Source organism: Montipora foliosa, chromosome 11 (genome assembly GCF_036669935.1).
Source record: "Montipora foliosa isolate CH-2021 chromosome 11, ASM3666993v2, whole genome shotgun sequence".
In the NCBI taxonomy this organism is placed as follows: Eukaryota; Metazoa; Cnidaria; class Anthozoa; order Scleractinia; family Acroporidae; genus Montipora; species Montipora foliosa.
The window spans coordinates 41,470,349-41,496,769 of NC_090879.1; the positions used below are offsets into that span (position 1 = coordinate 41,470,349).

Sequence of the window (26,421 nt, forward strand, 5' to 3'; positions counted from 1 at the left end):
GGTCAATCCAGTCGTGAAAATGCGACCCCATCCAGCGACACATCCCCAGTAGCCAATTCGTCGGAAGTGCCTGGACGTTTCAAACAATGCAATTTCACTGATCTACAAAACTCTCAAAATGCCACTGACTTGCATACGCTGAAAATCGTTGACGCGGTCAAAAGGATTATTTGACGCAGACATATGCTTTGGACCAAGCTTGAAAGAACTGCATAGAATTATCACGACACTTCCGGAAAGGAAAACGTTCGTGAAGGTTCCCCAACCTGCCTGCTTTTTCCTCAAGGCTTCTACTCTAGGATTTTCGCAAAAATGAGAACGCTGCAGTTACTCCAAATAATCAACCACATTCGGTACCACTGATTTGTTACTTTCGCGAGCTGATGTTCTGCTGCGATTGATGGTTAATTTCAAACGATTCATTGGGGCTACTTCCGGGGCATAAGTTACCAATTTTCGTCCTTGTCCCACCAGTAATATGTGTATGTTTGTATTTTTTTGGAGTTTCTTGTGAGTAGATAAAGTCATCTAAATATGTAAGGCCGGAACAGTAAATTACAGATCGAAGGTAGAGATCTTGCATTTCGCTAAATTTGACGTCATCATAAGAATATACTACGCAATTTCGAGTCTGAGAAAAGGGCGCATTTTGAGAAAAAAGTTTGATTTCGGAAGCTTACGTGAGATATAAATTATTTGAGGCTCTTGTAAGCTGCATTTTGACCATGGAAGAGCATTTAACTCTAACAGGAACGAGTTTTCTCGCGTACCGTGGAGTCGAATTTCTTGAACGGAACAGTCTTTGAATTGATACCATTGGATTTATAGCAAACTGAGCACCATATTTAGCGAGACAATTTGAAAGAAGGCCAAAGAATTGAACGGTATGACCGACAACCTTGGACAGAAAAAAACGGGAAATTAGATCCCCCCACCCCTTCCCTCCAAGTAAATGAGGAATCTGAGCTCCATGTTTATATGCCCGCCATTCCTCCAAATTGGAAGAAGGATGGTCTAAATGTTCGACATTGTAGGAGTTGGACCACCTCTTGCGTAATGAGGGAACTATTGAATACTGATCCCTTCCGGTATTTGCACGTGACAACATCTTTCCGTAACGAACGATTGAGTTCGTACAGAGAACTGTTAAAATCTTTGTGGGTTCAAACCAAAATCAATTGCAAAATGACTACATTGGTTTCGATGATCACAATGTTCTCTTGTGTTTCATACAAAAGCAGTAGACCGTAACAAATGACTCAAACTTCATTAAACACAACTTGTACTTGTCCGTAAATTTATTTATTGCTACCAGTAATCCTGTAGATTTGTTTGCGGCAATTGCATGACCTGGCTAACTGCTTTGCCAACCCATTTAGTGTGCTTCTAATAGCAAACTAAACAAACGCCTTAAAATTAGAAAATATATTTTATCCAAGCGACTAGTGAAGAAATGAAATACACATTAAAAATTGAGAAGCAGGCGGCACAGGAAATGGCCCAACAAAACTCTTCAACGACAACGTTACCGATAAAATTTAACAAAGTAGCAGAAGTAGCTTAATGACTCCAATTAGTGGGGAACGCTTGCTACTTTAAAACTGGTTTCTACTAGTCGACTCATGGCGGATTACAAAGAAATGAAAATAGACTACGGTAGGCTAGGTTGTAATTTGTCGAAACTCAGCGTAATGAAATTGTTTGAAATTGAAAGTGTTGGTAAAGGAAAAAAACGTTTAAGTCGCATATTAACCTTCCTTTGAGCACATTGTTTCATAATACTGCCAAAGTAAACATCTGATTAAATACACTTCAACGTTTATCAAAGAAAAATAGAACAACGAATGTTAAAGGAAAGTACTATTACCTACTATTAAGAAACTGATACAGTATTGGAATGGTCAAATTTCTGCAATTGACGACTTTATCAACAAAATGGAACTCAGGTTCCCAAAACGGAAAAGATCGGTTGAGAAACAGGAAGTAGGCGTGATCTAGACGAGAGGATATCGAGGTGCTGTGGGCGACAAGTTCACAAACTCCCTGAAATAATCTGGACTGCTTCTTTTACCTTGATGGGTGGCTACATTTTTCTATCTAACCCACGTTGTTTGAATAGGTAATGTTGTTTTCAGTTGAGCGAAAATGCTTTGCTTTTTAAATGGCAATATTTTGCCATACTGAGGTTGTTTTCATTGTGTTTTTGTTATACAAAGTTACTTCTTGAACTACTCACTTTTTGTCCGCTGAAGGAGTAGGCTAAAAGAAAACTTATTGAATCTCCAATAGAAGACTAGAGGCCACTGAGGGGAGACTAAAGGGTATTTCAAGGTACCCGTTAGAAATAAATTTGACAAAGTAGATGGAAATTTTCGGCTCTCATCTAAGACACTTCTCTGCGTTCCATTGTTTACTTATTTTGTTTCAACAAAATTCCTAATTCTATCCAGTTCATGAAAATTTTAAACAGGTATTCAGTTAAAGTAACTCCTCTCTTTTATGTTCAGGCTTAGCAACGAGCCCGCAAAAGACTGTTTTTGCTCGCTGCCGAAGCAAAGCCGTCAAAATTAAGCTGGGCCCTATCATTAATTCTCGCTCGATCTCAAAGCCACAAATTTGCAAGTTAAAGCGCCAAGTTATTTATCAGTCTGGTGGGGTAATTTATTCGTCTTTCCAGCGAATAAGCTGTCAAAATGATTGGCAGTTTCGGAAGGGTCTCATAATTATCGTCCAATGACAGAAAAGGCGGCTTGACAGTCTTGGCCAAGGACAAAAGGTAAGGCGGGTTCCATTTGTAAATGTGTCATTCTAATGATGGCTTCTAACGGCGTCGCGAAGCAAATTTTTGTGGACCAATCACAAATGACCACAGCCCACAATCAATCAAGGGCATAGGTGCCAGTTCCAAATGGCGCCAAATTACCACCCATCAGGAACCAATCCGAATATAATATCCACGTGTCGGTATTCGTTAGCCTATCTCTTGTTTAGTTGTAGTTGTAGGAAAAATGGAGGCGGAAAGCCCACAGCCCTCTGGAGCCTCCAAAGTCGACCTCCAGAACGACCCAGGGTACGAGTTTCGCTTTCGTAACGTAAAAGTTGGCCGGCCAATTCTTGCTTTGTTCGTACAAAATGATGGTGTGACTTTCAGCTGGAAGCAAAATTTCGTGTGAGCATAAATTTTATTTGGCTGTGTGATTCTCCTCCTTTCAGGAAGATGTTCGTCGGAGGCTTGAGTTGGGAAACCACCGCAGGTAACACATTTTGTTATATGCTGCGAATGCAAAATGCGCCAGTAATGTCGCTAAATTCTACATTTCTTTAGAATGAGCGATCGAACAATGTTTTTCTGCGGAAATAAATGAGCTGAGATGAGTCACGTTTGAAACAATCGGCTGTGGTTAAGTTGACGGTTCCGTAACGGTCTAGTTTTTCGCTGTGTGTTTCAGAGGGTCTGCAGGCGTACTTTAGCAAGTATGGAGACTTGAAGGAATGTTTAGTCATGAGGGATCCGAATACAAAACAGTCAAGGTAAATGCTAAAATTGCCTGTCATGCTGCACTGCTTCTTCCTTCCAGCTTAGACAACTTACGCTGTTTGCTTTGTATTGTAAATGGTATGTCTGAAAAATATGCAATATGCTACACAATGGGGTTGGCTTTTCTGTGTTTGCATCCATGTTGCAGGGGCTTTGGGTTTGTAACGTTTGTGGACCCATCCGTTGTAGAATCTGTGTTAAAAGCAGGCCCACACGATCTCGATCACAAAAAGGTATGAAGTGTGAAATTTGAAATTACTTTTTGCGCGCTTCATAGAGACGGGTTCGTTCAAGACCAATTTTCACGCTCCATCTGCGAGCGTCTGGCTGCCTGTGTCTTGATGTGGTCAGAAAATCATTTATTCCTTGACAGACGAACGATTGCTTCCATCATTTTTGTACGATTTCGTTTTTCTTAGCGAAAAAAATTGTGCATTTGAGCAAAGAGTAAAATAATATTTTGGCCTAAACTGATGTTCGTGTCTTCGCTAAATTTAATTCACACGACGAAGTTATTGTGATGCTAAGGACAACAGGGAAGCTCCACTGGGACTGTTAAACTAACTACCGGCTAACACTTTGGTGTATTTTTTATCACTGAATACAGATTGATCCTAAAGTCGCAGTTCCAAAAAGACCTCAACCGAAGGTAGGAAGTTGTCGTCTTAAGTGCATTCAATTAAGCGTGGAAGGGTGTTTAAATATAGCGATGCGCTTCTCGATCAAAAGATCAGGGTTTAAAACATTTTTACTTGACAACGGCATCGATGGACTATGGCTTTCGACTTTCCCGAGCGAGCCTTTATGCAATACACCTTACGTCGGGAAAGGAATTGGATTTTCATGCTGTTAAGCCAAGCATTTTAACCAGTTGCAGACTGTTGGCCATTTCAAGCCTCGGAACAATTATTTTCTACAAGGACGGCTTACGAGACCAAGCTCAGAATCTTTCCTTCGGGTGTATTAAGCGAGATCCATCGTTGGCTGCGGATATGAATTTATTATCGACTTTCCTTGCATTATAACGGATCAAAACAACATTGCACGGTTAATTGCTTCTCCAAGATGTTTGTTTCAGCGGTACGCCCACACTAAACACAATTGAAGAAGCGAACGTGCTGCAGGTTTGTAGTAGGCGCACCTCCTATGGTGTAAGCGGTGGCACTCGAAACGGAACTTTAACATGCGAACACGCGATATTTTGGGGCTTTACCGAAAGGACCTTTTGCATCAGTACTTCGCTGCGTACTGCAGCTTGCTCAGTCTTGGCTGGCTTGTTTTTGAATCAGAAAAAAATAATGATTGTAGGTTCGCCCAGTTAAAAATAAGGACAACACCCTGGATCAGTTGAAACACTGAGTTTTACCTCTACTCAGCGGCAGAGACGCTAAACGAGGCAAATACAAGCGTTTGCGTTGTTTTGTTAGTGAATTTTAGCTTCTTGTGATCATACATTAAACAAACAACATTTGTGCTGCTGTGACTTGTTTTGAGTTCAGTTCAAACTTTTCCTTCCACTGCAGAGCGATTTTTTAACATAGAATCGGCGCCTTGGCTTCATTTGTTTCAGATGCACAAAAAAACGAACTTCGTTTGCGGATCATTGTTACCGCTTCAAACGATCTTATTAATTATTACTGGCAAGTATATTTCGTCTGCTGTTCCATCAATACAGGTTGGAGATTAATGTAACTGTTATTGCACCACCTGACAGAAAATACTCTTCAGACTAGACAAGTTTCGTGTTTGTTTTTGTTTAATATCGAACAGATATTTTCGCAAGCTGGTAGCTATTCATTTAATGTGAGCGTACTGCAATTTTAGCTCCAATTTATTTGCGGGAACTGAAATAATGCCTGGTGTGACCCGGCTGCAAGCGGTGTCACACAAGTTACCCAAACATCTGTTCTGACCTCCTATTCGCGTTAAAAAGGAGACCGGCGAAAACAAGACAATTTTTCCACTGCATCAACTCGACACAAGTTAGTTCGCGGTTTTGCCGGTGTTGTAATTTCTTTCGCACCTGGACGAAAGCGAAAGTAAATAAATTCAAACATTTGCTTCCTGTTTACCGCTATTTTAATCCTACTGATGTAAAAGAAACATTGTGAAAGGAAGATTCAATTTCAGGACAGGAATCGTATTTCAACTTAACGATTAGCTGTCAGACGGGTGAGAAATCCGGTTTATCTCTCTTCATATTGCGAGAAAATCCATCCTAAATGTTGTTTTTAGTACAAATAGACTCAGCTATGAATATTGATCACCAGTCACGAGACATTTTGCCATGCTAATTTCTTTAAACACCGCAGAAAAATCGTCGTTTTTTGCCCTCTGAAGTATTTCTGGTGGAAGATAAACGTGGGCGCGTACAAGTCAAGTACGCACTAAAATAGGTATTTCAGGGTTAAAAAAAAAGAACAGGTGCTACAAAATGTACCTGGTAATAATTCTTGAAATGCATTTTAAATATGAAAGAAAGGCTTTTGAATTGGAAATTCTGATTTCTCAGTCCTTGAAAAAGGATTTTGTTAAAAACTGTATTTTGTTACCAATAAGCTTGCATGGTTACAACTATGGTTACATAGACTAGCTTAGACAATGAAGATTTTACATGAATAATAACGAAGTGTTAAATTGCACAACAAAATGACACCCCAATCAATTTACGTAGAGAGAGTGCAACAATAGTATTTTTAGGTCTTTCCTTATGACTTGCAAACATTGGCAGTTTTCACGTAAACATTGCTGCAGGTCATTTCTATCAATATCTGTATGACATTATCTGTAAAATGATTAAAAACAAACCTTTTTAAAATTTTGCTTAGAAGTGATAAATAGCCCTTGTTGTTCTGTGTACCATTCAATGACAATACAGCTTCACAACCAAGCAAAGCAATGCTACAGAAAATTACTTCATCCTCTTTGAAATTAATTTGCAAAAAGCCTGTGTCAGGCGCTTCACAAAGTTTGACATATTTAATATCTTTTTGTTTTCACGACTTATGCAAAAGATTCGAGTACTCGATTAATTTTTCCTCTGCATATCAACAACAAAGGGTTTCAGATTTTGATGATTGAGAAAAATAAAAAACAACAATAAAGCAATTTAAGTTTCATATACCTGAATACAACTTGAAACAAATTTTGCAATTTATTGTTTCATTATTATTTCTGAGTAAAGCAAAAAGAACTTACTGTATCATTGCTATAAATGAAAGCAGCATGTACTTGAAGTGTAAAAACATTATCATGTTTTGCTCATAAGATAACTGAGGGTTCCATGATTTGTTTAACATGGCTAATTTCATGATACACGTTTTAAAAAGCATGTGATTCTGTATCACCTTCTATATTTTGTTCAAATGCATTTAGTCATGTTAACTGTTGATGAAACTACAACCCCACAAAATACAGCTGCAGAAGTAACAAAGTCACTGAGGTGTGAAGGGCAAAGAGAGTATGCCTTCCATGTACTTGGTAATTTATATACTGTACAAGTACCTATACCAGGAAGTTGTAGAACCAAAAAGGTACCCTATATTGAATGTGACTGATTGCAATATGCTCAAGTTTCGCTTCACAACTGAGCAATACCGATTACAATGACTTGTCTGTACAAATATACACTACAGTAACTGTATGTATCTTTGACATTTGCATTTTGAATTCTCTATAGATGGTTACAAGAACAAAGAAGATTTTTGTTGGTGGTGTGTCTGCTTCTACTACAGAAGATGATTTAACTAACTACTTTAAAACATTTGGGAGCGTAAGTACTTGTCTATTTATTGTGTAAAAGTGGAAATAATTTAGTTTGAACAATATTGTGAGAAACACTAAGGGTACTTCAAATTCAGAAATTATGAAAGACATTCCAAGAAGTAACTTCAGTGAAACGTTGGTTAAATTTCTTGGTCCGATGGCAATAAGGCTTGATACACAAAATGGTGTAAAAATTTGTTTACACTTCAGCTAGGCCTCCAAAAGAGACTTGCTTATTTACTTAATTAATGCTGATAAAACTAACCTATGGTACACGAGTCTTTACAGAGTGTGATATCTACCCAATGTGCACAGTGTACTGTACTTCAGACTTTTGTTCACCCATGCTGGTCTTTGCATGAAACAACAGTCATTGTAAATCCAATCAACTAAAAGCTTTACTCAAGGAGAACACTAGGTGAAGCTATTTCTTCAAGCAATGCAGTTAATGTACATTTAGATAGTACTGAGATACAAAGCTGGGTGGTGCTTCAGCTTCAAAGAAATAAAAGTATGGTTTTCAAAATTAATAATTTTTTAGCCTCATTTTAGACAGTTACACAGTATAAGAAGTGATCAACTTAAAGGGTTCACAGCTGCTGCTTGAAAAACACTCCAGCGCATTAATTTGCTGTTGATAATGCCACTACAAATTTATGTTTAATAATTCTTGGAAAATGAGTGAATAAATTATTTATTTCACTAGTAAATTAGTGATCTTGTTTTGCTTTTCATTTGCAGGTCACAGAGTCTAAACTAATGTTTGACAAAGTCACCCATAGACACAGAGGTACAGGGCAGCTTGAGCTATTACTAAACTTTTGGTAAATTGGTAACATGTGGCGTTAGTTAAAACCTTTTTCTCAAATATTTATCTTTATCATCCATACTTTATTTTGTGCTTGGAAAAAAATGGTGGCTTCACTACATTGCAAACAGTTACATGTATATGGAACCATTACTTTTCTTAATTGATAAGGTGTAAAAAGGTACTTCTGTATGAGAAGTTAGAGTGTTTGTTCAATTAACGTCAACATTAACTTGAAGAAAGTTCACCGTTTCATCAAGATGGTTTAGATCAAACTGGTCAAGATGGTTTGGATCAAGATGGTTTAGTTCAAACTGGACTTAAGACTGTAGACTGTGCACTTGACTGTAAAAACACTTTGGGTGCTTAATATATTCAAATTGTAGAATGTCTATATTATGCATACTGTGGGTAAATGGATAAAGAGTAGCGTGAGTGATAATGTAATCCGCATCTTTTAAGGATAAACATACTTATAAAAGTCTGAGGCTCTTTTGTACATGTAACATTACTCCTTTAACTACAGCTGTAAGTATGTGATTACTAACATGTAATACTTAGTGCAGTTATGAAGAAAAAGTCTATTTCTGTTTACGAAGTGGACCATGATTAACACATGAAAAGGTGCTGAGATCAACTGCATTGATAATGACACAACTTAATTTGGTAAAATCACACAAGTATCAGCTGAAGAGGTATATGGCAGGATGAAGAGCGAGATTTACAACCTGTAATACCTCTCATCGATCATGGCAAGTCATGTGTGTGCAAGCAGTCTACACTGTATTTAAGATACATCCTTAAGTAATGACATTGTAATGTAAATCAAAAGCAGTTTTACAACTGCTACAAGGCTAAGTTCTGTTAGTAACTTATGACAATCTCTTAAACACCACATTTTCTTATTCCATTCCAGAACTAAAGAACATGCATGTATTTCAATCTCCTTTGAACTGCCACCAGTATTTAGCTCTTACTTCATTACGGAAGTTACAAGTAAAATAGGTTAGGGGTCACCCATTATGACCTTTCCACTTACATCTTGATAAAGTCCTGCTTCAGAATGATGCTTGCATTTTGTGCTTCTTGTAGTTTTTCAAAGCAAGTCATATGTCTTGCTTGGGAAAAATCCCATTCCACTCACTGATTATCAATTGCATTAATGCTAAGTGCAAGTTCTTTAATTACAGGTTTTGGGTTTGTAACCTTTCAAACTGAAGACGATGCTGATAGTGCTTGTGAAGAGCAGTTTCATGTAATAAATGACAAAAAGGTGAGAACACTAGGCACTCAATGAATTTTTGAGAAACATTCTAAACTGTGCACTACTTTAAAAAGGTGTGTTTTTATTTCTTGGACTCCACCTGGAGAGAGGTCACGTGATCCTCCCATCCTCCATGAAAAGTTAAATACACGGACCTTGTTGCAGTTCTTTTCTATACTATAGTGTATTGTGTATTGATATGTACAGCCACCCCTTACTGTGTCAAACAGCACAAACGTGATACTGTTACAGCATTTCAAACATTACAATACTGAAAGTTTCTTAAACACGTTGATTTTATATCAGCAATTTGACGTCTGTAATTTCTAGTAGGGCAATGATAAAGGGCTGTGAAAGTACAGTACCCCCTGAAAGTATTGACTCCTCAGGACAAGGCAATATCTTGTCTTTGCAATGGGTAGTGGTCATGTGCCACAGAGGTATGCAAATTTTTTTCCCTTGGTAAAACCGAGGTGCAATTTGCCGTGGGAAATTTGCCGCACGAGAAAAGACAAGGCTTGCCACGGGAAACAGCAATGATCTGCTGCACTTGTGAAAGAAGTGGAAGACTGTCAAGTTTTAGATCTCAGGGTGTGAAGAATCAATTCTTAAAGGCAAGAAATTGTAATAAAAATGAGAAAGTGCACGATTTCTGTAAGGACTCAAATTTTATTTTCTTTATATACTGTAAAACCGAAGACTTCTATACTGTAAAGATACAAAGATACTGTTATTAACTTCAGTGTAAGCGACAGCTGTGTTGTCTAACCAACAAAACACTCGTTGTTATCCAAGCTGTTATACTGTATGTGTGCGTGAGAAATTTGTTTGGTTTCGAAAAAGGTTCGATTGTGTCTGTTTTCATCCAAGGCTGACTTTATTTTATTTGGAGACTTGAAATTCAAACTTGTGCCATTGTCTTCGTTTTATCATCGCCATTTTGGTGAAGGCAAGTATTCCTTCCACATATTATTGTGAAATTTGTCAAATTTCAATTTTAATTGACACATTCTTGTGAGGCATCGGAGCCTTTGTCTGTACTATTTTGAGATCAGACGTATCGATGAATAATTTAAGAATGGTTTCTTTTTTCATCTCTTTCATCAGCAATAAATTGTTATGTGTAATCATAGCAATAATTATTGCAGCATGTTGACTGCGCATGGAAAACAAATTTAGGAATTAAGACTGTGATTAGTGGAGAAATGAAGTCTCTAAATTATCTGAACGCTCATCGTTTGCAAATGAATTATAAAGACGCAAAACCAGCAAGCGAAACAAACTTGGAAATTTTTGAAATTTCGCCTAAAGAACGACATAATGTATATAGTCTATTGTTTGAACCATCTTTGCTCCCGTGCTTATGTTGCACTTTCATGAGTAAATCTGTCGGCAGGTTTCTTTTACAGGTCACAGGTCACATGTCATTGTTTTACTTATACAGAAAGCATCCTAAACATTCATAATAGCTAACGTTAGGCCTAAAAACTTTTCTTTAGGCCTAATTAGGCCTAAGGTTAGCTTTTATGAATGTTTAGGATACTTTTCTTTAGGCCTAATTAGTCAACCTAAGGCCTAATTAGGCCTAAGGTTAGCTTTTATGACAGTTTAGGATGCTTTCTGCATTAGTAAAACAATGACCTGTAACCTATTACCTGCAAAAGAAACTTGCCGTAACTCTGTTGGCAGCCGGCCGTCACTCGTGATGAATTTGCGCACCAATGATAAAATGTTAACCAGAGCACGAAAACAATCTTTTCAGTTGAGATCAAATAATTTTCTACTAGTTCAGGGGCTTGATATCCTGGATTGTTTCCTTGGACTGTTTTTCTTTTTGTAATATGTTACTGTTAAACAACTGGGAAAGTAATACTGCAGTAGTAAACAGCAAGAATAATATTGACGTAAGTTTTACTTTGAACAACGAACAGTTGGTCACGCAAGGTTTTCGAGGATATGTTGAATGTGTTTTGTAAATTCTCTGTGACCAGCAACCTGATATTTCAGTCAATTTAAAGTGAATCTGCAATAGTAGTTTTGGACAGTGATTAGAGACACTATCTAGCTTGAGTAGTTTTATACCTTTCAACCGGGCATTGCAAGAGCAGGTAACTCAGACCCTGGACATGTAAGCTTACAGTTTTGTATATATTGTCAAAAGCCTCTCTGGCTGCAGGATATCAACTGAAGATAATAAATGTATGTTCCGTGCACTGAGCTTCAAAAAAACAAGCGGACATATTCTTCCATAAACTGAAATGAATAAAACTTAAAAATGTGATGACGGCAAAGTCCACGCAAGTGGGACAAGCATCCACGAAACTGACTCGTTGAACCTTCGAATAGATAGTCCACAAGAAGTCTTCGAAATAATCACTGCAATCAAAATATGCTGCAAAGAAGGTTTCACATGTGGTCGGAAGATTCTGGCTACGGATATTCTCTTCGCATGTAAAAGGAAAATAAAGGCAACCAAGGTCCATGACTAGCGGCTATGATCCTCTGTGATGTTCGCAATTTTCAACCAAAATTTGTTTACTTCCTGTTCTTCGGTGGGAGTTCAACATTATAATCTGGCTTATCGGAACACAAAGTCAACCCTTTACAACTCTACCGCAGGATTTTAATTATCGAGGGCTTACCTCGACTTTCCCGCGGCAACATTGGAGCCTAGTCGTAAATTTCCCTCAGCAGAAAATTGGCCTACCGTGGGAATACAGAAGGAAAGTCGTGACAGGGTGACGAGGCAATGACGCGGTAAAGGGGTCAATACTTCCAGGCGGTACTGTAAGTAACACTGATTTACGAGGATAACAGCTAACATTCAAATACACAACTTTGTATCAAAAAACCCCTGCCTTATAAGATTAATGAACACACTCATTTTCTTTTGATCATAGACAGAAGTAAAGAAAGCACAGCCAAGAGAAGTGATGCAAAGTTTGCAAGGTGGGCGTGGCAGAGCTGGTCGAACCATGGCTGGTCGTGGATTGCGTGAGTTTAGTTTTATCAATAATTCTAGACACAAATAATATTTATGAATTAAATTAACATTTATTACATTACAATAGCTACAAAAAAATCAATATACATGTACAGTGTACACGTAAGTTGAGAAAGATGTGATTTGATCAGGCGCCTTACCAGACCTGCCATTCCCCTGATAAAGGAAAATCTGGAGACCCATGAAAAAAAATCTGGAGATTCTATAAAGAATTGTGAGATTCTATTTTTTTCCTGATCAAGATTGAACAAACCCCTTTTCCATCGAGGAAAGTCACTAACAGTTTATTTAAATGTTTTATTTGTGTTCCCTGTTGCAAGAAGATGCAACTTTCTTTGATGATTCTGATAGGTCATCACTAGGACGAAACTTATAGCAAGGTGTCATTTATTCTGGATAAGCCAACTCCATGGCCAAAATGTTAGACAAGGTGCCATCAAGGCCTAAACAGGAACGACTGTCAGTTTTGTTCTTACAAAAAAGTAAGAACAGTGTTCTTCTTTATTAGTTTTTCAAGTTATGGCACAAGCATTCCTCGTTAATTTCCCATTTTTATTCTGATTCAACAACTTAAATCATTTTAGAATGATTTTTCCCAAAACCCGTGAGATTGAGGAGCCTTGTCGTGAGACCGTGAGAGATGACAAAAAATCGTGAGACTCACGGCAGAACCGTGAGAGTTGGCAGGTCTGCCTTACTCAGACAGGCCTTCTGATGTAACGCGATGGTGCGATTTCGCACAATCGACCTCAAATTGCATCCGATTTGAGGTCGATTGACCTCACAACATTCATAAAATAAAACATAAATCAACAAGTTTCTTAGGAGTTCCTGCATAAATACGCCACTTTAAAGATGATTTACCTTGGAAAACGGTTAAAAGCCTTTGTTACCTTTAATTTCAGAAATATTTGAAGTTCAAGGCATTATTTGCATGTGGGGGGCCTGGTACGAGTCTCATTCTTAAAGAGTTGCCAATTGGTGTAACACAAACACGCCCTTTGTTCAGATTAGCAAATCTGTTCAGAAATATAATACTGCACACAAAAACAAAGTGTAAGAAGCTAGTCGTAGCATACAGGAATATTAATAATTATTGATCATTCATTTGGCATGTCACATGTAGCTGTGTCCTTTCAACTTTTATCGTGGTGCACCAACAGTGCAGAAGACCTCTTTTTCTTTTACTTGTCCCAACTAAGGTCGATCAAGATTCATAAATACTGTTCGGTTATGTTCAAGATGTCTTTAGGGCAGTAAAAACGTGTTTGTTTTTATCCTGAAACCTTGAAAAACAAGCTTAAAATTGCTCAGAAAAAAATCACATAATTTACAATATTTATCGCATAATCTGCCCTGCAAATTTCGCACAATTTGCATTTTTTCATCGCACCCTATCAGAAGGCCTGCTCAGAGATATGACTAAATATTTCAACCAAAATAATTTACATGGTTGCCTTGAGCAGCTACATATAAATTTTGTTTTTACATGTATACCTGTTATATCTGCTTTGAATAAGCAAGTACATTTTAGAAGACTGCCTTAGACTTCCAAAATTTACCTTCAAGAGGTGAACATTATAATTAAATTATCTGAATTGGTTTTAGATATTACTATACAATAAGCCACACACTTTCATGGTTAAAACGTGAATTTCCGAATGAAGATGTTCTTTAATAGATAATGTTAAGAACTGTACATAAGACAATGTAAATGCTGTTTTTATGACATGACTGAAGTTTACAGAAACAGGAAAAAAGAAAGAAAGGAAAGGGACTGTACATGTAGTCTACCTGTAGTCTGCTAGCTTTGGAGCACTAATTGGGGACACTGGTTCTAGTGGTATTCCAACAACCAAAAAATTATTTCTGACTTTATGACAAATAAGATCACTCATTAACTGTATATCAAGTAAATCATGTTGCTGTGTGTTCACAATGGCACAATGGCATGCGGATTTACATGTAGTCTATGATGCACATTTCAACCCAATAATTACAGTATATTTTGAAATAATTATAAGTTACTTCTTAAGACTTACAGCACATGTCAATTGCAGTGTATCCATTCCATGCTGCTGGTTTTCCACGAGGTTTTCCGCCATCTGGTTTTAGTCCAGGGTTTGGTAACTATCCTTTCCCAGGTAATTAAAAAGCACCATTCTTTTCATTTGGATTTTGCATGTGTGGTACTGTAGCACATTTCTAGACGGGGGAAAAGTACTAAGTACTGTCAATGACATTTATACTTAGGGTTTTGGAATTGTATATTAAAGGGCACACCTAGCTTGTAATGTGTATGAAATGCTCAATATTTAATATTATTATTATCATTATGGTATTATTGTTATTACTATTATCAACATCATCATCATCATCATCATTATTATTATTATTATTATTATTATTATTATTATTATTATTTGATCTGTCCACAATAGCAATTTCAGGCAAGACAGATTATTCTGTACCTTTCCAGAAAATGTAAAGTTTTACCACAGATAGTTACTATTCAAAGGAATTTGATGAAAATGTACAAAAATGTCTGATATTGTTACAAATAGGTCAACACTAAATTGCCATACATCTTTTAAATGGAAAAGACTACAAACCCAGAATGTAAACATCCCCAAATCAGATGCTCCATCTTCCATCAAAGGATGAAAGCAAATTGATTTTCTTTTTCATTTACAATAACAGGTTACAGCCCAGCAGCCGCTGCAGCAGCAGCAGCTGCATTTGCAGCACAAAACAGGCAAGTAAGAGGCAAGGGACGTGGATACCTGGGGAATTACCCTGGAATGCTTGGTAAGTATGGACAGGCTCCCCAATGGGATGACTGTCTTCATTAATTCTGTGATATATAGTATAATCTTCTGAAGAAACATCCAACTTTCAGCAACTCTTGATCCCCTTTTAATATGGGACCTTTTCTCAAAAGTTCCTTAGACTCTTCACTTGCACTAGCTCTCTCTGCTTCTTCAACGAGAAAACATTTCAGGGAACCATTGGCTAAATAATTTTTTAAAAAGTTCTGAAGTTCAAAATTTGATTGCAAAGGTTGAATCTACTGTTGTTTTTGTGGTTTTCTACAATGACCATGTATCAGGTTCCAAATATTGGTGACCAGTGTAAACAATGTAAAGGATTCTGATAATTACTATTCTCAGGTATTATTGTCTGCTTGAATGTCCATGTACATGTCTACATGTTAATTCCAAAAGATCATGAGTTTAACTTCACAAAAAGTTTGCTTTTTAAGAAGGCTGAAAAAGGTTTTCAGCTGAGAGAGCATGCAGAGGCCCCTTGCATATGCAATACTTAAGCTGTTTGTGCTTGTGTCAGCTCATGAATCAAATTTGGTGGCCGGCAAAAAAAAAAGAACTTTTCCAATGATTTTGCTTACTTTTCGAGTAAGTTTTATAATAACAATTATAGATGGAATATAAACGTACATCTTCTATTCAAGAAAACTGCAAAAAAATTTCTTAAACAGTTGAATGGCCACTTATTAATAAATCTGTTTCCCTTGGCCTTTATCAACTACAGTACATCAGATTTAACCCTCGTTTAGAAATACTTTTGTACCAGCTTACCCAGAGTTCCTATGGTGTTCCAAAAAACAAATTCCCTTAATATAGTCATTGACATAGGATGGTTTTCCAGAATATACTTACAATAGGTCATATTATCTATATCATATTGAATTAAAATGAAAATGCTTACTCAGACTTTTACTTTAAATTTTGTTTAAAGGTTTTCCCAGTTTCCACACTGGCTACATGAACCCTGCTGAGCAAAGAAGGGCACAAGGGGCTGGCCAGTACTATGCAGACTATGCAGCCATTCATAATCAAGGTGGACGCACAGGACCAAGCAGACCACCTGAAATTTCACAAGTCCCTCATACTATGCAGGATTACCCCGATTACTCAGGTAATCAGGCTGTAAAAGCCTCAAAAAGTGATGATCAGGGCATACAACTTATGACATCCATTTTTGGGCATTTTCAAGTTGCAGTTAAATGTTAAAAAGAGATTAAAATTAGTGTCAATTGTCTTAAGGAACTGCAATTAAACCAACATTGAAATATCAGACAGTCTGACTCAAGTTAAGCAACGTAATCAGTATAGTCATTTCTAATTCAAGCTCAACTTAAACGTTTTTACATGTAGGCCATGCACCCATTTCATTTCATCATCCTACTTGCTTGTTTTTAAGCTTCCCCTTCAATTTTATCACATTATCATGACAATTCTATGGATCTTTCAAAACAATATATGTATGCATGCTAATTTTTACGTTCTTGATACGTCATTTCACTAAAACTTGAAAACGACCTGGAGGTGAAAACTTCTTTCTCTCATATCACTAATCACAATACGAGAGAACACTGCTGTTTTGTAATAAATTCTTTATTTCAAAGGGTCTTTTTAGTTTCTTGCAGCATTTTGTTTATCGGCGATGACATTATGAACTATTGAATCATTTCTTGCAAAGTAAATTTTTAAATATTGCCTATTGCAGTTTAAGCCCAATAAAGAACATTCTAGGACAGAATGCCCCCTGAAAGTCCCAAAAGAATGATCCAACTAAGACTTGCAAAGCCTATCCAAAAAAATAGATACACTTGTCCAGTGTAAGTGCCCAATTTAAAATAATTATTGATTGTGTGTGGTTCTCTTGCTTACTTTTTAATCATTCTTATGTCAGGCAATGGTGAAGGGAAGCTCAACTATAAAACTAAATTCACAAGAAAATACTCTGTAAAAAAGTACACAAGCAAATGCATTTTGATTTACATGGTTACAGTGTATTTACGGTAGGCAATGATGATATGTATTCTTACAGGAGGAATGAATTACCATCCCACACAGCAATTTGGACCACCTCCACACTCTCCTGTCTCACAAGCATTTGCTACAGCAGCAACAAGTCCAGGACCTGTCCAGGATCTTAGCAGTTACATTAACTCAGCGGCTAATAATTCAGCAGATGGGATAGGGTATACAGCTAACAGTCCACAACCTTCAGCCTTTGGACACACCATGGCAGTAAGTGCCACAATTGACTTCTCAAAAAGTGCTTAATGTAGTTTGCAATCACCTTTACAATGTACTTCTTGTGAAAAATAATTTGAAAACCATCTGTTGTGTAAAAGTCCAGAAAACTAAAAAACGAGTCTTACCATTTTTAAGAAATCCAGTCAACGGCTTTTTCCCTAAAATAGTTGTCAAATATTTGTTAAAGCTGAATGGTGATTGCTCGAAAAATTACAGCAAATACTGGTTTCTGATATTATTTCATTACATGCCCCTTTTTGGTTTGTGTGATTTAATGTGGAACTGTAATTTCAAGCTGTAACGTTTTTCTTCTGATGGGAGCAGCCTACATTGTACGTATGGCATTCTGACTCCTTTTAGTAACTCTTGAAACCTGGCTTTTTGGTTCATAAGAAAACGTCAGTTAGGTAGATAAAAGTATTACTTAATTGACTTAATTCTGAAACAAGAATAACTAGAATAATTTCTGAAATTCTTGTTAAAGGTTCATTCAACAAGCGATCAGCAATTCACACAACTTTCAAGTCACATTCTCCTACATGTAAAAGTGGATTATTGGAAAGAGCAGATTTACCGTTTTCTATTGTTCTTATTTTGCAAACAACAACTACCGTAGAATAAATAAATCAAAGTCCTTCCTTACCAAATGAATGAAAACTTCATTCTAAAATATACATGTACATCAAGGAGCACAAATTTATTACATCAACAAGATAAAATCAACAGTACTTTTAGCACATTTAAAGGGAATTTGACATTTATTCCCCTTCAATATTCACACTGGGGTAAAAGTTTCACATAAATAACCTGCATGTAGATTAATGCATGATTTCAAATTCTTAACAAATTAATATTTGAGAATATCACAACAATGATCACTAGATAACTAAAACAAATTGAACAACATAGTAAACACAGTAAAGAAAGCATGCTACAATCCTTAAAGTAATCTGCAGAAAAAAATTAACATCATATTCTTATTGCTGGAATAAAACCTTTTCAATTTTTTTAAATTTCTTCCAAATTTTGTTTACTGTAAAACAGTAAACATAAATAACAGTTGGTCCAATGGATGACAACATGCACCAAAATTGTGAAACACTGAAGAATAAATTATGTAGAAGTAAACCATATTAGTGTAATAAAGTTAACTTGTTATCATTTAATTTATTTTGACAGTTCTGATTGAGGAGTGCATTAATTGTAAGTATTTTGCAATAAAATGTGAAATTGTCTTAAGCCAGTAAATTATAATAAGTTGAGCTTTCATGGCATTAAAAACATTCAAATTCAGTGCCAACAACAAACAGATTTGATTGGTAGGACTTGTGTAATTTTGTAACAAAATTAAAGTCAATTTTACAACAAATCAGTACCACTAGAATTATAGAGAGAAGAGTTTTATGCTGCTAAGCAAATAATTAGGACAGTTGGATGAGGAACTAGACTTGTAGAGAGAAGAGTTTTACACTGCAAATAATAAGGACAATAATTATTATTGGATGAAAAAGAAGGGAAAAAGGAAACCAAAGAATTCTTGTGGCTATTATATGCTGCTATATGGCTGTAGATTTGAGTTGATTTTCACTTTGCATAGCAAATGACAAAATCAAAGTAGAATCCATGGATGAGCTACCCCATAGGAAAGCTTGAGACTCTGTAAAAGAACATATGCATAGAAGGGGGTAGTGAAGTGTGTGAAGAATGATCTTGAAACTTGACAGTGACTTGTCATAACTGCTCACAAGCCAACATGATAGTTAACACGTATCATGTACTGAATCTGATTTTTTCCACTCTAGTGAGGCATTGATAATCTACAGGATTTCAAACGTTTGTTGCTGCTTTATCGCCAACCACATAAAATAATTAGTATCAGAGCTGGAATCAGCAATGATTTTTCCGCATTCATTTCTGCTTCTGTCCCAAGCAGAGACAAAAAGATAGGGCTTGGGTCTGAAGTGTTTCTTAGGGACAAAACAGATTGTACATTAACTCACCTTTTACGAGGCATAGCCAGGAAAAAAAAAAGAAAGAAACAATGCGTGTATACAAAAAAGGAATCAAAAAGGAAATTACAAGTGAGACTTGATCCAGCAAACTTTTGACTCCTCTGGACCCAGTGGATTTGCCTTCAATCACTTAGGCATTTTGTAACATTGATATCACTGGACAGTGACAAAAATTTGGAGTGGATACTCACTCTTAAAATCAATGACAGTGGATTTGCCTCTACAAGACAGGATATTTAATTGTACGAGTTCACGGGGTTTATTAAGGGCTGGGCACAGGGCAAATTGACTTGCTGTGTGCACACTCTTTTGCCACAACTTCACCCTTTGCAATTACTATATTATATTAAAAGCATTAACCATTAAAAATGCCAGGCTGAGAAACATTGATGACCTCCTGAGCAAAATCATAATGAAACCCTTGTATAGTATGTTGTACATGTGACCTTGATTCATACTAGCAGTCAGCAGATGGGGATTGTCAATTTGCTCAATATAATTGCTATAGAAAGCATCATCTTTGTTCTGTTAAATCCATTGTGGGTGAGACCTACATTTGTCTTCATTTGTAAAAGAAATAAGTGCTGACTCGATCAGTGCACTGAAACCCCACATGGGACCTTTTGCACAGTAACAATCTTGATTTAGATTTAATACACCTGTGACATGATAGCTGACAGTTGACCAACCTCGCTGCGATACATCAGTCAATGTACCATCAAAGGCACTGCGTTTGATTACATTCTCACTGAACAAGAATTCTTTGGGAATAACTCCTCAAACAAGAAACCCACCCATATATAAACAAACATGTTTGAGTTTCCATCAAAGAGCAATAATGTAACAGGCTATCCCCATATCTCATTGAATCACTCAATGCAAGTGACTGTTTGTTCGCTTTATATATTGGGCTGGTTTTCCACAGTGGGTGTCCCAGCAATGCTGGCATCTCTACTATATAGCTGAGGGCAGATCGTTTTTCTTGTTGTTGAAACAACATGGGAGGGGAACATCTTTCCAGTTCAGGAATTTCTTTTTTTACATTCAGATGTGTAACCTTTTTGCCACAAGTGGTTGGCAGATCGGTACCCATCCCTTTGATTGTAATTCACTGCCCTCTTACTCCACCTACATCTACATGTGCCAGCACTCGGCAAACTCCCTCGTACTCCAGGCTTGTCTCGAACAGAAAAAGACTTTTATAGTTTGTAAACAAAACTAACTTTGTTAACTTTCTTTCAGATTACTGTTGGTCACTGAACAAGCAATGGTACGTACCATGTTTAAAAATTTTTCTTCTACTCCTTCGAAGATGGCTTCGTCATACCGCATTTTAAATACGCAATGAGCTGGTCCCAGTCTCCTCTTGTGCGCATTTCTTCTTTGGCGCTAAAACGTCGGCACTTGTGACGGAATCGGTGACCCCAGCCTCTCTTCGTCCCTACCAGTCCAGTGCAATTCAACAACGAAAACATCAGTTTATAATAACGCTCTACAATTTTTGTCGTCATCGCTCTAGATTGATTAACTTTTCCAAACAAGCTGAACTATTAAGAAAGAGAGGAACGGTTCCGAAACTACGCACTAAAATGGTGACTGTAGGAGTAGGCGTAGCTGAGTTAGTTAGTGTGCAGCCTTTGGAGCAAGAGGTCCCCACTTTGATCCTCGGTGACTTCGATTTCTGTTTCGACTTTCCTCTGATCCGTGTAGCTATAGCTTTAAATACCCGTAAAATGGAGCACTGACAGCGGGAGGGGGGTGAAAGGGCGCACTGTCGACTGATGCCAGCCTCGTAGCTGAAGGAACTACCAACGTTAAATAAAGTGACTTTACCGTTATCTTTTAGCTTTATAATTGGCTATTTTGTGCTCAAGTTTTCCATACAACGCGAGGTTTGGTCATTTCACGTCGCATATGTGGAAAGAACGGGAAAATAATTCAAAATGCGTGTGTGGAGCCATTGTTTTGGTCATGAGATATTATTTTTCTCAATGGTGCTCTTGTCCATGATCTAAAGGTCCTTAATGGTGACGTAAAACAAACAAACAAACAAAAAAAACGTGAAATTAAATCATTAAATTTTGCACCAGCTGTCGACCATGTGACAAGTCAGACTGTTGGTTGGGGTCCCGTGCGCTTGCTAGGGAATCATATGTAAACAGGTCAAACTGAACTTCGACAGTTGTTCGAACATTGTTACTTGCATTCTTTTACTCATTTAGCTTTTGATTTTTAATTTGCGATTCTAGTATTTAAAAAGTTTACAAGCAAAATAGACACTGGATGTAATGATAATCAGTTTCAGCTCAAAGGGGCCACTTTTAAGATTTAACAGATTGAACTCTCGCTTGACGGTAGATGATTTCGGGGGTCAGAATGTTCAAGTTAATTAATACTGCGATTGCCAACTGATAGATTTTGACTTCGTAGCGTTTTGTTACTCAACGCTCCATAAATTAAGGAGAGAGCGTTCGCACGGGCGTCAAGTCAAATTTACTATTCATCGTTAATTGCTTTAGTCTAGTCCAGAGATGCTGAGAACTGCGCTCTTCATCGGTTTAGAATACGGAGTGCTAAGAAATTACGAATCTTCATTCCGTGGATATTTCTTTATCATGTTGTAGATAAATTATTTATGGAAAATCGTTTTTTGGGGGAATCCAGGGGTGTTCGAGTTGTTCGGAACGAAACGGGAAATTTCGAAGATATTTTTTATTTCAAGTGTCGTGCTGGCCACTACACATTACCCATAGATGAGTACGTCGAGCCTAAATGCACTCGTCTCACTCGCCACAGCTCAGATCAAGACGTACTAATTCCGAACTGCCACACCAAGCTCTTTCAATTTACTTAAATATTAGAGGGTGATGTGAAGTGCTAGATTTCTACCCATATAAACCATGTGAGCGTTAGCCCTACTAATGGAAATAGGCCCACACAAGGACAGAGAAAAACTCTAACCAGGGTGGGAATTAAACTCACGACCTGAACTACAAGGTCAGACGGGAGCAATTTAGTTACCTCAACCGCACTGCTAAACTCTGGAATACTTTACCTGAATCCACCCGTGCTCTTACTTCTCTTAATCAGTTTAAATCTCATGCAGGGCAGGATCCAGAATTTCCTGAAAGAGGGGGCCGAAGAAATTGCGGCCAGAGCGCATCCCACTCCCCCCCTCCCCACCACCCCCCACATGCATTCTATGAAAAATTATCTGCGTCCAGTCCTCCTTGTCATTTCATAAAATAAAAAAACGCCTGTTACATTTAACGTGTCTCTTGAATTCAGTTTTGAAACGCAATGATCTTATCATCATAATTTTTCAAATTTGGTATGCATTATACATTCAGTTTTTCAAACGCGATGTATATCTATCAAGGCAAAATATTTGAAATAAGAAAGCCACTGAAACTGAACTAATCATTATCTAAAGTAAAACTGCCTGATGCACACTGTACCACTTGAAAGTTGGTTGGTTACAGAAGCTCTTTAAATACAGGCAAAGAAAGAGGGGCCCGGGACACACAACACAGCGAGGCTCCAAATTGTTTGCCCTTGAGATAAATACACAAAGACAGACTATGCAACAGTTAAAACATCATAAGAAGTACAAAAAAACAAAAACTATAAGAAAGTTCACTTCCGCTTCCGAAGTAGTAGCGGTTGCCAGCTAATAGAGGATTACATGACCCGCTGCATTTGCAACAGATCGACTTCCACGTTTTAAAATTAGCAACGTCATAGTTTATAGAGGGGGACATTGGGGTGTATTAGAAACCGCAAAACCGAGGAAAAAATCATCGAAAACCGCAAAACCGCAAAAAAAATTCGGCCAAAACCGAAAACCGCACACAAAACCGTCAAAAAACCGATACAATGGTGACAAGTGCGCCATACAGAGCAAACTACGCTAATATTTTGTTTCATCAAAGTATTTGTGAATGTCATGGACTTGTCTAAAGCCTTCATATCTTTTAGTATCTGCTAAAATCATAGGCTTTATTTCTGCCGCTCTCTCGAGCCCGGACTTTGTGGGCTCATTTTCCGTAAAGCAGCTGGTAATGGAGTCAAGTTAACTTAGGAGAATTTGCACACAAGTCCTCTCTAAAATTCCAATTTTGCAATCGCAAAAAGCTATAGCTCTGGAAACTTCAATCAAAACTCTCCAATTGAACATTTCTATTTGATAACTAAGACCTGACAGTTTGGAGATTTGAATAGAATGTTTAATCTTGGTTTAAAACATGCGATTGCATTGAGGAAGCTAATCGGTACTGTTTGTTCCTTGTTTTACATTTTACAAACCTATTCTAACTATGACGCTGATGTCAACAATTTATTTGAACTCTTAAGATGGAAATCCCTAGTCTCTCAAAGGCAAATTGAAAGAGCAACAATGGTATTTAAGTCCCTACAGGGACTAGCACCTGAATATCTCTGCTCGAAAATTGTCCATCGCGATTTTGGTTATTGTTTGAGAGACGCTGTGAATAAGGTAAATGTTCCGCAACCGCGCACAAACTACTACAAAAAACAGCTTTAGCTATTTAGTTGCGCAGTTTTGTGGAACACTAAGGAAAGCAGAGTCCCTCAATCAATTCAAAAGACTGATTAAAGAGGTTATCTAAGCCATTATTCTAAACACGGTATTCATGGAAAGCAGCTTTTATTGTATGATATTGAGTAAGACAGTTAATGTAGTTTACATAGTTCTATCTATAAATTTTTAATTGTACATTTTTTTTATATTGCTGATGAATTGCACTGTGGTTAAATAAAGATTAAATAAATAAATAATACTATATTCGAGATCAATTGCCGCTCAAATCTAAGAAAAACCGGAACCCAAATAAGACAAAATAGAAAAACCCAAAAACCACATCGGATAACAAAACCGAAAAAGCGCTCGTATTTTTTACGAAAACCGAAAATCAAACTGCAATGAACACCAAAACCGAAAAACCGAAGTCTTTTGGCACAAAAACCGAAAAACCGATCTAAAAAATAGCCAAAACCGCAAAACCGAAAATCCCAACGTCCCCCTCTTTACACGAAAAGCAGCAGAATACCGTTGCAATGCAGGGGCGGATTTAGGAGGGGGGGGGGGGGGAGCTAGGGGGCCGCACCATTGTCTCTCTGGCGATCTTGTACCTTATCTAGATGTATTTTGTAATCAAGGTGAAAGTGATTCAATAAATAAATAAATAAATAAATAAACCTAGAAACTTCAGTGGAAACGTTCGAACTTTACATTTCCGACATTTACCTTTTAACTAGATTTCCTTCGGCTCATGCCCCCAGACCACTTCTGAAGGGTCCGCCCAATTCTTCGACCTTCCCCATCCTCCCATTTTTGACTAAATCCTGGATTCATCCCAGAATTTACTCTTGAGTTTGTCTCAAACAGAGAACCTTTAATTAGTGCTTAGCACAGGTTCTTGGTATGTATCTGGTTAATTCAAGCATTTTGAAATTGCTTCCCCTTCTCCTTTTTTTGCGTTTCCTTACACTTTCAAATCGCGATTATTTTCATTAATATAAAGCATTGTTTGATTGGTCTTCAGGCTGCTATAGAGATGCCCTCATTCAAATACGGAATGCTGTTACAGGTGTGCTGGAAACCCAGCGATTCTCATTTTTGGTGGTGCGTTTATTGATCAGGGTTAGCTTACGGTATAGTTAAATTGAATTAATTCACAGTATAATTTAATGACGTGCGGGAGACATTTAGACGTTCAATGGTACTTTTAAGATAATTTGAAATATTTTTCAGTGTTTTACGCGCAAGGGTAAATTCTGGTTTTGTCGACGACATTTTTGCAGTCTTACGTTTGCGGTATACGTACCGGTGTGTGTGATATTTTAATGTTAGACTTTACGTCAGTCAGTTTTTTTTTTTCGATTTTATTCAATAAATCTAAAACCCGGCTCCCATTCCAGAGTCCAGAGCACAAGTTGACAAAGGCTTCAAAAATTGGTACCTGAACCAAAAGCACGTCTTAAGCACGTGATTAAACGTGATTATTACTTGATTAACTCTGATCAGCACGTGTTGTTTAGAAATTGTTTGTTAAAATGACGAAGAGAATTTTGTAGTTGATGACTGAGCTAGACGATTATTATAACGTGAAAGTTTTCTATGGTAGGACGCAAAACGTTCAAGAACATAAAAGAGCCTAATTGAGAGTTAGTTACATCACGAAAGTCTTCAACCTGCAATTCTCTTCTCACGAAACAAGTCTAACGACACATAATAATCAGCAAGTTAAATTTAGTGACAATGGTAGATAATAGGAGTGAACTAGTCAGCGTCATCTTAAATCTCTATTGGCGAAATTGAATAGGTTCTGCACTTACAGAGGTAAGGAATATTTAAGGTGTATTTGGGTATAGGACTAGAAATTATAGTTAGCATATTCTCTTACTCCCCCGAGCATTCATCATTGGGTGTGTTAATGTGTGGCATGAAATGCCATTTTTTAACAATCAGTTTTTATTTCTTCCGATTCCAATTTTGTGTGAAGTCAAAATTTTCTTTTTTGTCAGTTCAAAACTGACTTTTTTTACGAGGCGTAGGTAAAGGTAAACAAGGAATTCATCTCACTTTACAACCTCACGTGTTTTCTAAATGAGACCTCTTGAAACAGGGCGATGTTGTGTATAATGTTCGACGGCAATTTCATGGCCAAGATTAAACAACGGCGTTTTGGTCATTGTCAAGAATGAATCACTGGCAAAACGCTTCTAAATTGAGGCAGGTTTAAAATCGTAATGATTTGCCACGTCTAAAAATCGAGCAGAAAATAGTCTCTAAAAGGGCCTTAACTCACTGTGTGCTTCAAACACAGGATTTGTGGAGCTGCTGAAACAAGTTTTGTGATCAAAACACGTATATAATTTTTGGCGACCCAAGGAGATAAGCTAAAAATTTTGAATCTTCGACGATTCCTTGATAAAGCTGACCATA

General features: G+C 37.2%; 1 protein-coding gene across 2 annotated transcripts; it reads left to right on the top strand.

The window, feature by feature from the left end:
• The first annotated feature begins 2,920 nt into the window (after window positions 1–2,920).
• LOC137977691 (RNA-binding protein Musashi homolog 2-like) lies at window positions 2,921–26,421 on the top strand. Of its 2 annotated transcripts, XM_068824991.1 has the most exons (16): window positions 2,921–3,070; window positions 3,214–3,254; window positions 3,450–3,531; window positions 3,687–3,771; window positions 4,146–4,187; window positions 7,218–7,310; window positions 8,045–8,093; window positions 9,302–9,384; window positions 12,276–12,369; window positions 14,440–14,523; window positions 15,080–15,187; window positions 16,136–16,315; window positions 17,231–17,433; window positions 18,622–18,645; window positions 20,697–20,724; window positions 25,019–26,421. In XM_068824991.1, the coding sequence occupies exons 1-14, from the start codon at window positions 3,009–3,011 to the stop codon at window positions 18,625–18,627; spliced, it is 1,212 nt and encodes a 403-aa protein (XP_068681092.1). In that variant the 5' UTR covers window positions 2,921–3,008; the 3' UTR covers window positions 18,628–18,645; window positions 20,697–20,724; window positions 25,019–26,421. The 2 variants fall into 2 exon arrangements, with proteins under 2 accessions (XP_068681092.1, XP_068681091.1); XM_068824990.1 differs by lacking the exon at window positions 18,622–18,645.

Bases quoted from the DNA above. Each gene is read 5' to 3' on its own strand.
- LOC137977691 (XM_068824990.1), top strand. From the start codon at position 3,009: ATGGAGGCGGAAAGCCCACAGCCCTCTGGAGCCTCCAAAGTCGACCTC. The intron at 8,094-9,301 runs GTACAGGGCAGC...CTTTAATTACAG, and splicing joins AGTCACCCATAGACACAGAG to GTTTTGGGTTTGTAACCTTT. The intron at 16,316-17,230 runs GTAATCAGGCTG...GTATTCTTACAG, and splicing joins GGATTACCCCGATTACTCAG to GAGGAATGAATTACCATCCC.